This window comes from Scyliorhinus canicula, chromosome 3 (assembly GCF_902713615.1).
Source record: "Scyliorhinus canicula chromosome 3, sScyCan1.1, whole genome shotgun sequence".
Lineage (NCBI taxonomy): Eukaryota > Metazoa > Chordata > Chondrichthyes > Carcharhiniformes > Scyliorhinidae > Scyliorhinus > Scyliorhinus canicula.
In genome coordinates this window covers 156,468,306-156,484,884 of record NC_052148.1, presented here as the reverse complement: position 1 = coordinate 156,484,884, position 16,579 = coordinate 156,468,306, and the positions used below count along the sequence as shown (strand labels likewise).

Sequence of the window (16,579 nt, the reverse complement as noted above, 5' to 3'; positions counted from 1 at the left end):
TTTGACAATGTCTGTCTGACTCCTGCCCACGGTAGCATTTTCCACCGTCCACCTGGGGGATCCTTGCATGCGAGCTGGCCATTTGATCACATGGTCCCACAGAATCCCTGGGGTTAAAGTGGAGGGGTGGGGGGGGAAGAAACCCAGGTCACCTGCAACATCCGCCCATTCCCCCCCCCCCCCCAATACTTTCCCACTGGCCAGTCCACCCTGCACACCCATCTGACAGAGCACCGAGACAGGTTGTAACTGGTGTTTAATGTGACACCAGATTTGTGCCCTTACCCCTACAACCAAATTGTGCCCTACACCCGTGCCAACTTAACTAGTGTCTAACTTTCTGGCCTTGCAAGCCCTAATGCTACGTCTTGGTGGATCCACAGACAGTACAGCATGAGTGGAGGCTGCTGTGATTCCCGTCCAGCGACCTGGGTCCCCGTTGGCGGCGGTCTTTTGGGGCAACCGGGCCTGGTCTGCTTGGGTGTCCTAGATGGCGTGTTGCTGCCCTGTTCTTCCCGCTGTCCACCGGGGGCAGGAAGGAGGGTGGGGTTCGAGAAGTCCAAAACCCATCTGGATGGCCATGATGTGGAGATGCCGGCGTTGGACTGGGGTGAGCACAGTAAGAAGTCTTGCAACACCAGGTTAAAGTCCAACAGGTTTGTTACAAACACTAGCTTTCAAAGCACCTCACCTGAGGAAGGAGCAGTGCTGCGAAAGCTAGTGTTTGTAACAAACTTTAACCTAGTGTTGTAAGACTTCTTACTATCTGGATGGCAGCTAGTTCCTGGGGTCGGTCTGCCCTCTGACCGTTGACCCCCTCGGATGTTCCAACTTCCACCTGCTGTACTAGGATCAGCTGTGTGGTGCGCACCAGATAGTGTCCCCGGAGCCTCTTCACTAAAGTGCCCAATCGAGGCGAGTGTCTCTGGGATGGTGGAGAGTGTTGGATTCAGCTGAGACGGGAAATCCATCATCCTCCCTTGACCCTCGAGGTGTCCTGAGTCGAAGGTGGAGTGCTGCCTTCCAAGCTGCTCTCGTTGTCGGTGCTCGGCTCACGGGCCGGGGGAGTTGACACACGTGTCACGGGGAACCACAGCTCAGCAGGGTCTCACTTCATCGCCCATGGCTGAACTCCACCCTGGTGACCTACCTTTCCTCCGGACTGCCGGGCACATCCAGGGCCTCTGCTCTGCCATGGTGAGCGGCCGCAGGTCTAGTTGTCCGTCTCCAGTTATCCCGCTCCCGGCGATTATGGGGCGACTGCCTTGGTGGTGGGGTGGGGGGCAAAGTGCAAACGACAGTGTTACACAGTCCGACGCATGCAGCCCTGGGGGTTGGCCAGAGCACCCGGCCATGGCGGCTGGTGTGGGTTCCGGCATGTGGTGCAGGGTGTGGGTTCGGCCGCCCTCCTGTTTGGGGAGTAGGGTTACAGGTGCGTAGGATGGTGGTTGGTGCCAGGGGCACAATCCTGCCTATTCACTCTGGCCTCCCTTAGGTGATCGTTTCTTCTGGCACTGCTGGCCAGTCCAGGCGGTGTTACCCACGGTGCTCGTAGCCTCTGTCACAGGCGGCGGCTGGCTGCCTCCTTCCTGGGCCGCAGTACACGGTCATCCGCCTCTCCTCCACCGCGTCAAATTGGGTCTCCAGCTCGCCATCGGTGAACCATGCCTTGCTGCTAGCTTGTTGGCTGGGATGTTTCATAGAATTTACAGTGCAGAAGGAGGCCATTCGGTCCATCAAGTCTGAACCAGCTCCTGGAAAGAGCACCCTACCCAAGGTCAACACCTCCACCCTATCCCCATAACCCAGTAACCCCACCCAACACTAAGGGCAATTTATCATGGCCAATCCACCTAACCTGCACATCTTTGGACTGTGGGAGAAAACCGGAGCTCCGGAGGAAACCCACGCACACACGGGGAGGATGTGCAGACTTCGCACAGACAGTGACCCAAGCCGGAATCGAACCTGGGACCCTGGAGCTGTGAAGCAATTGTGCTACCCACAATGCTACCGTGCTGCCCTGTGTGTGCATGTAGAGTGAGGTGTGTATATGTGGCTGCAGCTCGTCAGCCTCCTGAGTGTCAATCGTAAAACCAGTGAATGCCATGGCGCTGGTGCTTGCCCCTCTACAGTAGCCGAATTGATCCAGGTATTGCACCAGATTTGTTGTCATGGAACTCCATGAATTCTATGCCCGTGTGAACACTTAGTCTCAGAAACGGAGAATCCAGTCTGTGGATTTAAAAAAGGCATTTCATGACGTGTCTTTCAACTAACCTATTTTCAAAAATTCTGGTGCGTAGGATAAGAGCAACTTTTTAAGCATTGATGGACAGCTGGTTGGACAGACAACATAGGGAGTGAATTGGTATTGTTCATGTTGGAAAAGAGCTGGTGATGGTGTAATTCAAGTTGATGCTGGATCCACTTTTGTTCTTGGCATTTCTGTACATGATTTGGACTTTTCATAGAGAGCACAGTTGAAATTTGGCAAAATGGTTTGAAAAAGATTTCAGGACAATTTAGTCAGGGTAACAAATGGGCAGACAGGTACAGTTTAATAAAGAGAAATAGAAAGATGCTTAAAAGAAAGGATGAGCAAATAGATAAAGTCTAGGCATTTGGGTTTTAGAAATACGAGCATAATGTGCAAAAATAAATAAACCGCGATGAGCTTAATCCACAATGGAGTACTGTATACAGTTTTGAGATTCATAGAAAGGACATTAAAATCATAGCGACTGTACAATGTGGATTTACCAGAGGATTCCAGAGATGGAAAACTAGTGAGAGATTCAAAATGCTGGATTCCTTCAACTGAACTGAGAAGGTGAAGAGTATAGAAATTTATAAAATGATGAACTATTTTTATAAGATGAGCAGGAAAAGACTATTACCTTTATTTGGAGTGAAAATTTAAAATGGTCACTAAGCAAGTGGGAGAAATGTTTTATTTGGGGTTGTTTTCACATGGGGTACTTTGCTACAAAGAGTGACTGGGGCAGAGACTATTGTGTCTTTTTAAGGAAAGAGGAAAAAAATTTGAAGCAGAGGAAAATAAAATGTTATGAGTAGAGAACAAAGCAATGAGATTAGTTTTGGATCTAATACAGACGTGGGCTGAATCAATTTAAAAAAAAAATGTTTTATGAGATGAATATCACTGGCAAGGCTTAACATTTGTTGCCCATCTCTAATTATCGTGAAGACAGTGGTGGTGGGCTGCCGCCTTGAATCTCTGCAATCTGGTGCATGCAGATCTAGTGTTGGGGAATTCAAGAAATTTGATCCAGCAACAGTGAAGGAATAGAGAGATTGTTTCAAGTCCGAATAGTGTGTGCCTTGAAGGGAACCTGCAGATGGTGTCTTCATCTCCTCCTGGGTGGTAGAGATAGAAGATGCTGTCTAAGAAGGCTTTAGAGAGTTGCTGGAGTGCATCTTGTATCTGGTGGATTTCACTTTTATGGTTCAGTATCCTGGTTAAATTCTGTTTAATTAAATTTGCTTCTGAATATATTTCTCAATGTTTATTATGGAATATTTTAATTTCACCTTTTCACCATTACAAATTCAAAATCAATATAATTATTTGTTTCTTTTTATATGCAGTATCGTTGAATTGAGAACTAAAGAGGTAAAACTTAGCTATCACTATAGTAGTTACAACTATTTCACTTTCTACCATTTGATGTGTTGGGTAGGCTGGGTCTATGTGGACTGCATTTGATGCAGTGTAGCGAGAGACAGACTTCCAACACTTGATGAGATGCAACACAATTTTATTTAACATCTAACTATTTTACATGTTCAACTGTGGGTTGACACTATGCTGACTTGACTGGAGACCTGAGGCTAGCCTGACCAGACTAACTGACTACCACATGGTGTTTGCACTGGCTAATGCTCACGAGCTCCGACTGTCTCAGAGGCTGGGTCCCGAGAGAGCGGGAAAACTGGTGCCCTCTGGCTTTATAGTGGTCGTGTCCTGTCTGGTGATTGGCTGCTGTGTTCTGTGTGCTCACTGGTCATCCTGTGTGTCAATCATTGCCTGTCTGCACTCCATCATATACATGGGTGTATATTATGACACGATTCTGTTTTGTAGCTTGCCAATATCAAAGTTCAACTGATCGAAGCAAAGCAAGCACTGGAGGAGAGTATAGCTCAGCAGGACTTCATTAATGCTTCAGAGCTGAAGCAGAAAATTGAAGAATTAGAAAATTGCAAAATTGAGATGATAAAGGCAACTGAACAACCAGAATTAAAAGAAGTTCACACTGAAAAGGTAATTATTTTTAAAGGTGAGAAAATTTTTATAAACTATAGTAATCATGAAGATACAGTAGGTATAAATACCATTATAAGATCTAGTTATAGATTTTAGAATGAATTGCTGTCTAATTATAATGAACACTTTTTTTGTGCTTACCCACCCCAACCTACATATTAAAATTCTCTTAATGAGCTTTTGGGTAGGAATAAATTTCCTCATTATGTTTAGTCCTAAAACTATCTGCAATTTATTAATTGAAAATAATGCTCACAAGGCTGTGATCATGCCACTGGAACACTTGCATTTCAAGTGCCTTGTGTTAGCATTTCAAGCGGTGTAGGACTAGTTATGTACAAAGTAAAACTGCGGCTGTACCCTGTATTGTGCCACCAATCATTGCACTGACATTAATTTTCTAGTTTCTGCAGCAGTTATTTTTAAAACTATTATAAAAGAAACTATGGGCTAATGTTGCACTGAGCAGTTTTTGTTTTGTGGTATCAAACCTAAGTATTTTCCACTCTTGCAGTCAGCAAAGAGAGAGATTTTCATCCCATCACTGGGCTAATTTCAAAGTCAGATTTCATAGATGAAAACCTTATGATCTGCTGTAAAAGCAATTTTATGATTGTTGAAGACATTTCTTATTTTTCCAAGAGGACCAAAGAACAGTTACTCATTAGAGTAAATGGCTTGTAAAAAAGTGTTCAACTAGTTAAACTAAGCTATATATTTGACTTATTCTTTCATGTGATAAGGGTGTCACTGATAAGAGCAGCATTTGTTGACAGACCCTAATTGTTCTCGAGAAGGTACTGATGGTGTGCTGCCACCTTGAACTGCTGCAGTTGACCTAATATGACTATTCTGTGGGTGTTTGGTAGAATTTAGTGCGTGCTAGGAGATTTTAGAGGACAGAGAAGAGTCAACCACATTTTTGTCTGCAGTCACAACATGTCGGCCATTTCAGATAAGGACAGCACATCTCCTTCTCGGAAGGATATTAGTTAACCAAATGTGTTTTTACAAAAATTGATTGTAGCTTCATGGTCATTGTAATTCTTTCAATTCCAAATGTATTAATTAATTGAATTTTATATCCACCCCAACTACTGTGGTAGGATTGCAACCTGTCCCCAGAATATTAGCATGGGTTCTGGATTTCTAGTTCAGTAACATTACCACTGTGCCACCTTCTCTCCTAACTACATGAAAGTGGAGGTAAATAAGTTTATTCTTTACAGTATGGTGACAGTTTATCTTTTGACTTTTCATTGAGTAATATATTTTCACTTGCATTTTCTCTTTTTTCAATGCAAAAAGGATGATCCAGAAACGATGTTAAAATGTCTGATCATGTGCTATGAGCTCCTCAAACAGATGGCAATTACAAAGGGAATGGGCTCAACTCTGAATGGGATAACAGAAGCTTTGGTATGGCTTTTACATTTACTGCTTGGTTTCTTTATTGTAACCTAGTTTATGTCTATATGTATTTAATTATATAGCTGAAATTTCAATTACATAACAGGAAGTATTAGAGTGGGGGTGGGGTGGCATATACAATACTTGCAACCATGTCCATTACTTTTCTAAACTATTGAAACCCAGATTTTGGTATGCTGGTTTGGAATTTATTTAGCAATAGCACTTTCCAAATTTTGAAGTTTAAACAAAACCCAGTCACTGGTACTAGACTTCAGACTCCATTGCCAGAAAGACGCTCGTCCTTCTTTGAGATTTCATCCAGAAGCAGCATTGTTTTATCTTCCTTTCCCTCCAGAGCCCATTACATGGCTGTACTTAGTTTCTTTTTGCTTGTGACCTCCATGAATAGCATTGTGCTGCAATTTAAGGATGCTATGTTTGCTCACCAATTTTCTTTACAATTTAGAATATCAATCTTTTTTAAAGGAATTCTCCAAGGTATGCACCAAGATTATTAATGATCTGGCAACTTGAGAATTCTGGACAGTTTGAGTGGCATCAGATTTTATTGGTGGTACAGATGAGGTATTATTGAAGGAACACAAATAAAACAGCATTCAGGATTTGATTGTTAAAGTTCATGTATTGTACACTAACATATTTAAATATGAAAATTTGTGAAAATCCTGGGCTCTCCAGGCTCCTGCCAGTCACCAAATCGGTGTACGCCTCACTTCTCTGGGAAACCTCTGATGTAACTATGCCTCTAGATAAATATATCACACCATACCCTGATTAGATATCCCACAGCCAATAAAAAGTTTGTCTTGTGATTGGTTACTTACCACTGTCAGGGTGATATAATAGGGCGGGAGATTAATGTGGTTTTATTTCTCATGACCCTATTCATTGTTTCTATAACCCCATTTGAGGTCGCAATCATGACACATCGTTTGGGAATCACTGAGCTAAAGAAATTTTCACTTGGATTTTAGTAAATTATTAATCAGGCCAGAAAAATATAACGTTCTGCTCCATTATTTTTTAAATCCCTGAAAGCATGGCAAGTTGTTTACAAACTCTGAATGTCAGCACTGTCTGCTTTCACCTCGAGTTTGAAGATCTTTGTCAGTTAGGCTTTGCTCCTCTTCCTTCTTGAATCAGAAGGTCCAGTTTCAGGACTTTGAACCTATGGTATGGCCTCTTCGTTACAGTACTGAAAACAGTGCTGCATGTTGATTTTAGATGTCCATGGGTGTAAAAGATCCTTTAACCTTTTTTTGAGTTTCATTATTAGCTCAATGCTTTTCTTGAAATGGTAGATAAATGCAAATTCTTTTAATTTGTTTAAAAAGCTGAGAGTTTTCTCATTGTAATTGTTAACATTTTCCCTTAAGCAACACCTTTGGGTAGCTAGATCGGAGATACTTTTGTCTATTATAGTTGTGTGAGACAATGGGTGCACATGGGGCATCTTCCTTGCAATACTATTTTCTGGCATCCGTTCCAAGAAATGTCAACTTTGGATTTTCAAGAATCCAGGAAAAGTAGCTTACCCCGTCCTTGCACTTGAGTAGTTACATGTTATAAGAACATAAATAGGAGCAGGAGTAGACCATTTTGGCCTCTCGAGCCTGATCCACCATTCAACAAGATAGTGGCTGTTCTGATTGTGGCCTTAATTACACTGTCCTGCCTGTTCCCCATAACCTTTGACTCTTGTCAGTCAAAAAATATGTCTAACTCGGTATTGAATATATTCAATGACCTAGCCTCCACTGCTCACTGGGGAAGAGCATTCCAAATTTAAACAACCCGTAGGAAAATAAACTCCTCCTCATTTTAAATGGGAGAGCCCATATTCTGAACCTGAGCCCTCGCGATCTGGATTTCTCCATGAGGGGAAACTTCCTCCCAGCATCTACCTTGCCAAACTCCTTCAGAATCCCTTGCGTTTCAATAAGATCATCTTTCATTTTTTTTAAACTCCAATAAGTATAGGCCTAGCCTGCTCAACTTATCCTCATAAGATAACCGTTTTCATTCCAAGAATCAGCCTAGTGAACCTTCTCTGAACTGCCTCTAGTGTAGCATGTCACTGTTGAAGAAAGGTGGCTGAAACTGCACAAAAATACTCTGTGTGGTGCCCCCAATGCCCTTTGCAGTTGTACCAAAATTTCCATGCCTTTACACACTCCCCCTTGCAATAAAAGCCAACATTCTGTTTGCCTTCCTAATTGTTTGCTATATCTGCATGCTGAAAAGTTGTGATTAATGCACGATGGCACCCAGGTCCCTCTGTGCAGCAACATTCTTCAGTCTCTCCATTTAAATAATATTTGGCTTTTCTTCATGCCAAAGTGGACAACAAATTTATGTTTACCCACATTATGCTCCATCTGCCAATTTATTTTACCCGCTCAGTATTTTTGCAGACTCTTTGTATCCTCCTCACAACTTGCTTTCTTACCTGTCTTTGTATTGATGCAATCCCTCTCTCATCCACACAAGCTGCAAGAATATCAAAGCTGCTGGACAATTGCATGGTCTGAGGCTCCTCCAGTGTTATATTCTGAATTCCCATATCTGCCTCACTTTCAGTCACACCCTTCTGTCCCTAACCACCCGCTCCCACATGCTAGAGCATTACTTGCTCTGCCAAGTTAACTGTTTTATTTAACAAATTAGGTTTAGAAATATCGCTCATTATCTGTAGCTATATCAATAATTAAAAAATTTTTTTTTTTTTATAATTTTAGATTACCCAATTATTTTTTCTATTAAGGGGCAATTTAGCGTGGCCAATCCACCTACTCTGCACATTTTTGGGTTGTGGGGGCGAAACCCACGCAGACACAGGGAGAATGTGCAAACTCCACACGGACAGTGACCCAGAGCCGGGATCAAACCTGGGACCTCAGCGCTGTGAGGCGGTTGTGCTAACCACTAGGCCCCCGTGCTGCCCCAGCTATATCAATAATTTAACTAGATAATAAATGTAATGCAATACTTATTTCGTCCCAGTACTAGCTTAAACTGCGAGGTGAGTTGCTCTTCCACAGTGCTGGCATAAATATGAGGGATCAAATGGCCTCCTAGACTGTAACTTATGATTCTATACTACCCCTGTTTAGAGAGGGAAAGAACTTAACTACCTGTTGACCTAATTAATGCATGCCGGCTTTACCTCTGGAATCCCGTTACTAGTCTCCCGTTCCCTTTCTTGGACCACTTTGTTTTGTAAAAGATCAGAAGAGCATCATGTCTCGAGCTGATTCAGTTACGAGCTGCTACCTTGTGCTTGCTCAAAGAAGAAAGCAAAGAAGAAGAACCAAAAGAGCTCGACAGAGAGTGGTGCAAGATTCTGGTTGAGGGGAAGAAGCATATTACAAGTTTTGATTTGTATTGGGGCCATAGGAATGTCAGTTTTATTAGATATTGATGTTGCAATGTGGCTTTGTCTCAGGAGCATATTCAAGAGCACATGGTGTAGGGGGTACTATATTACCATGGATAAAGGATTGGTTAGCTAATAGGAAGCAAGGAGTAGGGATAAATAGGTCTTTTTAGGATTGGCAAGCTCAATTTGTGGAGTGCCACTGGGATCAATGCTGAGTCCTCAACCTTTTGTAATATGCAATACATGTCAATGACTTGGATGAAGGAACCGAATGTATGGTAGCTAAATTTGTTGAAGGTAGTAAGTTGTCAAGAGGAGGTAGCGAGCTTACAAAGGGATATACACAGTTTAAGTGAGTGGGAAAAATTGTGGCAGATGGAGTATAACATGAATAAATATGAAGTTGTCCATTTTGACAGTAGAAGAGAGATTGCAGAACTTGTTGGTGCAGAGGGATCCGATTGCCCTGGTACATGAATTACAAAGTTGATATGCAGACACAGCAAGTGAAAGCAAAAGGGATGTTCTTTATTGCAAGATCAATGGAATATAAAATTGGGACGTTTTACTGCAATATTGTGTACATTTTCGGTCTCCTTATTTGAAAAAATATATAATTTCTGTAGAAGCAGTTCAGAGAAGGTTCAGTCAACTCGTTCCTGGGATGAAAGGGTATCTTGTGAAGAAAGGTTGAATAGGTTGGATGTTTATGTATTGGAGAGTAGAAGAATGAGAGGTCATCTTATTGAAACATGTAAGATCTTGAAGGGACTGAGTAGGCTGGATGTTTCCTCTTATGTGAGGAACTAAAACTTGGGGCATAGTTTAAAGAATGGGAGGTCTTCCTTTTAAGGTAGAGATTTCAGGTATGACACACTCTTCCCCAGAAGGTAGTGGAGGCTGGGTTTTTACATTTTTATTCAAACAGTAAGTCGAAGGTTTTGGGCTGCAGGTAGGAAAGTGAAGCTGAGACCACAACTAGATCAGCCGTGATCCTATTTAATGGTGGAGAAGGCTTGGAAGGCTGAATGGCCTACTCCTGTTCCTTAGTCTTATGCAGATGCGTTCCATTGTGTAATTTGTTATTTTGTAAAATTGTATTTCACCTTTTTTTCCTCCTACAACATATTTCTTTCTGCAATTTTAGATACTACCAAGCATTGCAAGTGTTAATCCTGCAGTAAGAAACATGGCAGTCTTGTGTTTGGGTTCATCTGTGTTGCACAACAAAGAATTTGCGATTCAGCACCTGCCACTGTTGTTACAGGTAATTAGTAGACTGGTCTTATCTTGCACTTCGATTCACTGCTTGTGATTTCCTGAATTAACGTGGATCAACAGAGTATTGTTTCATTGAATACTGTATTAATACATGTGTTTCCATTTAAACAAAAAATTGGAGACTTTCATTAAAAAGGAATGTGCATAAACACTCTGGATTCTGGGATATTGCTGCATTTGTGGTGGAGGCAGGTCTTTGAAGAAAATGGGATGAGGTTTGAGGTGTGTGGGAAGTAGGATTATCTGTTGGGGAGTGGCATTTGATTTACTAGAAAAAGTTAAACTCTGGGACGGTACTGGTGGTTGTGAAGTAGCGTATGGCTTCCTTTGAATTTGAGTCCCCTTTAATAGGCTTGGAGACTGGTAGCCCTTAAATGGACAGGGAACCAGTGGGCTCCCTAAGCTGGGCGGTTCAATCTTCCAGTTTGAGAAGGGAAGCAAGCTGGGATTGGCATATATGATACAGAGCAGGTGCTTCAATATGCAGACCCCTCCACCAATGTTTTTAGAACTTCAATTAAGAAATGGTTCCTACAGTCTGCCTCATTTAACTGTACTCAATTGCTCTTCATGACCTTAATTGGCTATCTGCTGCATGAGATGTGCTGACCTGCTAAAATGTTTTTATTTATTTGTTCATGGGACGTGGACATCGCAGGTTGTGCCAGTATTTATTTATTAAGGGTCTGGAGTCACATATAGGTCAGACCGGGTAAGGATGGCAGATTTCCATCCCTAAAGGACATTAGTGAACCAGGTGGGTTTTTACAACAATCAACAATGGTTTCATGCTTATCACTTCTTAATTCTAGATTTTTATTAAATTCAAATTTCACCATCTGCAGTGGTGGGATTTGAACCTGGGACCCCAGAGTATGCTGGGTCTCTGGATTACTAATCCAGTGACAATATCTGCTCCACCGCCTAGTTGATGTCACTGCTCCACCGCCTAGTTGATGTCGGGAAACCAGCATGCGACCACTATCAATATTTTCGATCCCTGGCTGTGCCTGAAAATTCAGACCCTCTGTCAGCAATGACAGGAGAAGAAAGGGACTTATTTTGTGATGTGCAAAAAGGGTTGAGCAGAAATTAAAAACGTTTTTTTCAAAACTGGTGCAATTTGCACTCCGAGCTAGGCAATTACATGCAAAATGAAAATTCTTGCCAAACTGCACAATTGCGTCCAAATTCTTGCTCAACCAATCAGGAAGGAGATAATTGAGACTCATTCCGTGACGATTGGCTAGGTCACGATCAAAGAACAGATTTTAATTTAAAGATATTGGACTGGATTTTCTCCTTTTAAGGTGGGAATTGAGAGTTTTCATTTTCTGCTATCGCGATCATGCCTCCTGAGTATACCTGCCTGCCCACCTTGGTTTTCACCCAAATTATCTGAATAAATAATGATATTTCTTTTACATGATAGATTGCTCAGCTTGATATGGTCAATGTGAAAATCAGTGCATTGCGGGCAGTATTCGACATTCTACAGGTATTTGGGATTGAGGCTTTCAAACCCAGTCCTCATAAATCTGAGGAAATACCAAATGAAGAATTGGAAACTGAACTTGAGAAATCAAAAGATGAGGAACCAAAAGAGCCCGTTCTGGAAACTGACACAGTGAACAGTATCCTTACACTCCTCTTGGGATACTTGGACAATGAGGTATGAATTACTAGTTGCTTTTTGAAGTGCTGTTGGGGGCTTCTGTGTACTTGGTGTGGGATTGTCATCGTGGCAGGAGATGTGCCGATCATGGTGGTGTAAACTTTTTAAATGTATGAATACAATACACAAGCAAAATATTTATTTCTGTTGATGCTCTTTATCTGCGACACTTCTTGCTGTATATTTTGTGTCTATGCTTGGTTAAAACGGTAGTTTAACAGAAGAATCACAAATCTACAGGATTTGCTTTCTTTTCTTTCCTTCTCTGTTGCTGCTCTGCCTTGTTAAGAAGTTGGGACAAAAAGTGTTCGAGTCCATCCTTTTGATTTTCCTTTGTTCCCATTTCTTTTATTTTATCTTTATTTTCTTTTAGTCCAGGGTTTCTTAATTGAGATATGCCTTTAAATTGAGCAGAGGAAGTACAGAATTCAAAAAGGGCTGAATTTTCCAGCCACGCCTGCCTCAAGATCACCACAGATGGGATGGGAACCATGTGAAAGTCCATTGACCTTGGGCAGGAAATTCCGGTCACCGGGCGGGCGTGCCCAAAGTTTCAAAAAGCTTAAACACTGGAACACTTTTTTCTATTTGAGAAAGGAAACCCCGGACTTCTGACACCCACAAATTGGAGGGACTTTGGTCTCGCTCTCGTTCTCTCTCTCTCGCTCTCCCAGATTTAGATGAGTGTTTTTGAACGGCTGGGACCAGTGTGGAGATGGTGTAGCCATCTGGGATGGCCACTTCCAACTAGGTACAGAGAAACTCGCAAATCCTGGCGGGTAAAATGGACAAGCCAAGAATCAGGCAGGCTCAGAGCCTGAAATGCATATTTGTCAGCAAAAGTCCAAACGGTATCAAAACTCCGTCCCATTAGCATGTTAATCAGGCTGATTAGCATTTGATGGCCCATCTTCATCAAAACAAAGGACTGGTACTCAAGCAACCGGGACAGTTACAGACATTTCGGCGCCACTCCCTGCCCAAGGGAAACACAAACAACGGGGTCAGTGACCGCTTGGGACACGCCTAGCCATCCAGATCCCCGCCCGTTTATTGGTTAAGGAATCGAACAGAGTGATCAGGGATCACCCAATTAGTAAGGCCCAAATTGAAGGACCGCCCAAAAGAGCGCAAAACCCCCCTGAGTATAAGAAGAAGAGTTTGCCATATGTTCTCTCTGTTTTGGCCTTGGTACCCTGGTCATGGTCATCGCAAATTGCAGCAACACCAGAAACGAGTCCAAGTTCAACGCCCGCTACCAGACAAATGAGCCCAGCTGAGCAGCAGTTACTCCTTCGAACCTGAGAGATCCAGAATTGAACAGCGGCCACTGTTTTCTGACCTAAGCCGGGTGCCTGAAGTTAAGTACAAGTTGTCTTAGTTATAGGTGTAGTTAACTAGTAGTGTTTATGTTGCATGACTAATTGTGTGTAAATGAAGTACCCTTGACCTTGAACTAACTAACTGGTGTTTAGCTCTTTGATCTATAGCCGGTTGCACCTTGTGGTGGTATCATTCGATACCTGGCGACTCTAAGCATTCGGACATAGATAGCAGAGAAAGAAAGGAAAATTCACTGATTGCCACAATTGGAACAGAGCCACAGAAAGGACCAAGTAGAAAAGAAGGGCAACAGATATTGGCGACTCTGGTGGGATTCGACCCAGAAGTGACCGTGTCACTTCGAGGAACCCACAAAAGCATTTGAATTAGAATCCAAATTGGCAAAGTAAAAGAAACCGCAAGCGAAACCAGTATCGATCAAACCTCCAGAATTCTGAAGTGTGTAATTTGCATGCGTACTAACAAAGGGATGTACGGTAAACTCGCAGTGACCAATAGATCAGAACAGTGTCCCGTATGGGAAGGAGAGATCAGGAAATACCTAAAGGAGAAAGGAAGGCCCCTATGGTCTGAGCTTTGCGCGAACGAAGAGACAGGTCCTGGCAGAAACTTGACAGACAACAGAAACTGGGACAGCCTGACCGAGATCCATAAGAAAAGTGTGACTAAGGTTCGTAAGTCGATGGCAATCGTGTCCTGTCTGGCACAATTGCGAGGCACAGAGGAGGTCGTGAGGACGCTCCGCAAGCAGCTAGAAGAGAAGGAGAAATGTAGAGAGGGAGACTTAAGTGAAAGCGAGAGATTAGATGTACAGCTCCAGGAGCAGTTAGCAGTGAAGGACAAGGAAATGGATGATGTCAAGAGGGCACATCAATCCTGTCTCGCCCACCTTAGCAGCTTCCAAATCCAATATGATAAGGTCTACCAGGACACACAGCATGCTGTACTGGTAAGAGAAGTGACAGAATCAGGTACAGCATTTAAAGAAACAGTGCGATGACCTAAAAGCAGCCCTCTGAGCACTCCACAGTTCCACCACAGAACAGAGACAGAGTTCGGTGGCAGCAAATTGCAAGGTTGCAATCCCGGCTATCAGTTTAAAATGGGTTTAGAGACCCATCGGCCCACAGCTAGACCACGAAGACGGCCCCGATTGGCAGGAACTCAGTGAAATGGCCCAACGCTACCTAAGTGAGACCAAGATTCAAAATAGAGCCTCCCCAGGCCCCGAAAAGAAACGCACCCGCACCACCGACTGCACAGGCAGCACACAACCCAATGAACCCCATTACTACGCAGCGCAGGGTTACCACGGAAGGCCAACCCGATTTCGTGTACACCACCCCATTATCGATCACCCAGTTACAAGATGCCCGCGAAAAGATAGATATTTTCCACCCCACATCGAACCCACATCACTTTTTCGAGTTAGTAAAACAATAAACCCTCATGTATGGTTTAGACGAGCCGGAGCAGGTTAAGCTCATAGTTAAGTGCTTAGACCCCTGTTAGTTCAGCCCTTCCCGACCCACAAAATGTAGGAGGAGGTAGCCTCCACGAAATGAAAACGGCCATTTTAGACGCCATAAGATATAACAGAGGAGATCCGGTAGACGGTCTCAACCGGTGCAGGCAGAAAAGGGAGAGCAGACGTGGGAGGGATTTGAAGTAGGCAGTGGGAAGGAGGTCGAGGGTGGAGGCAGCCAAGAGGCGGGCCAAGAATGGCGCGACGCACGGGCCAGGGGCCGGCCCGAGGAAGGCTATGGCTGACCGGCTTGGGGGTGGGGGGGGGGGGGGTGTACGTTGTGCCCCCCAACAAGGCTGATCACCTGGAATGTCAGGGGACTGAATGGGCTGGTTAAGAGGGCACAGGTGTTCGTGCACTTGCGGGCTCTGAGGGCGGACGTAATTATGTTGCAGGAGACACATCTGAAAGTGTCTGACCAGATTAGTCTAAGGAAGGGCTGGATTAGCCAGGTCTTCCACTCGGACTTGGACTCGTAGTCCAGGGGGGTGGCAATCATGATCAACAAGTGGGTGCAATTTGAGGCGGAGGGCACAACCGCAGACAGTGGGGGGCAGATACCTGATGGTAAGGGGCAGACTGGAGGGGAGAAGAGTGGTGCTAGTGAATATACATGCCCCGACTGGGACGACGTGGACTTTATTAAAAGAGTGCTGGGGAAGATCCCAGACCTGGACTCTCGTAGGCTAATAATGGGGGGGGGGGGCTTTAACATGGTCCTTGACCTGGGCTGGATCGGTCGTGTCCCAGAATGGGTAGACTCCCAGCATTGGCAAGGGAGCTGAAAGGGTTTATGGAGCAAATGGGGGCAGTGGACCCCTGGAGAGCCAGACAGCTGACGGGAAGGGGCTACTCGTTTTTCTCGCATGTCCATAAAGTATATTCTAGAATAGACTCCTTTGTCCTAAGCAGGGACTGTATAGGGGAGGTAAAGAACATGGAATATTCGGCAATCACTATCTCGGACCATGCCCCACACTGGGTAGACCTGCAGGTCGGAGGGGCGAATCTCCAACGCCCACAATGGAGGCTAGACGTGGGACTGTTTTCGGAGGAGGGGATCTGTGAGAGGCTTCGGAGGTGTATGCAAAACTACTTGCAGGTGAATGATACGGGGGAGGTCTCAGCGGCGACCCTGTGGGAGGCGCTGATGGCAGTAGTGCGGGGAGAGTTGATCTCAATTGGGGCCCACAGGGCCAAGGGGACAGGGCAGAGATGGACAGATTGGTTAGGGAAATGTGTCGGATAGACGAGGAACACGCGGAGTCCCCGGGGGAGGATCTACTCGGGGAGAGGCAGAGACTTCAGGCGGAACTGGGGGCGCTATCGAGTAGGGCCGTGGAACAGCTTAGGAAGGCGAGGGGTGTGGTGTATGAGCATGGGGAAAAGGCCAGCAGATTGTTAGCGCAGCAACTCAGAAGAGGGAGGCGGCCAGGGAAATAAGTAGAGTGATGGATGGGGAGGGGTGCAGAGTGGAGGACCCGGCAGGATTGAATAAGGTATTCCGGGACTTCTATAGCAAGCTTACACTTCGGAGCCCCCGGAAGAACCGGAGGAGATGAAAAGGTTTCTGGACGGGTTAACATTCCCAACAGTAAGTGGGGGACGAGTGGATGGGCTGGGGGCCCCGATTAGAGTGAAGGAGGTATT

General features: G+C 44.4%; 1 protein-coding gene across 7 annotated transcripts in view; it reads left to right on the top strand.

The window, feature by feature from the left end:
* ncapg (non-SMC condensin I complex, subunit G) overlaps nucleotides 1–16,579 on the top strand; it is a 111,741-nt gene that overhangs the window by 52,279 nt on the left and 42,883 nt on the right. For all 7 annotated transcript variants that reach the window (XM_038791537.1, XM_038791538.1, XM_038791536.1 and 4 more), the window contains exons 12-15: nucleotides 4,109–4,288; nucleotides 5,600–5,710; nucleotides 10,252–10,371; nucleotides 11,818–12,057. In XM_038791537.1, coding sequence (XP_038647465.1) covers nucleotides 4,109–4,288; nucleotides 5,600–5,710; nucleotides 10,252–10,371; nucleotides 11,818–12,057 — 651 coding nt within the window. The remainder of the gene's footprint in view (nucleotides 1–4,108; nucleotides 4,289–5,599; nucleotides 5,711–10,251; nucleotides 10,372–11,817; nucleotides 12,058–16,579) is intronic.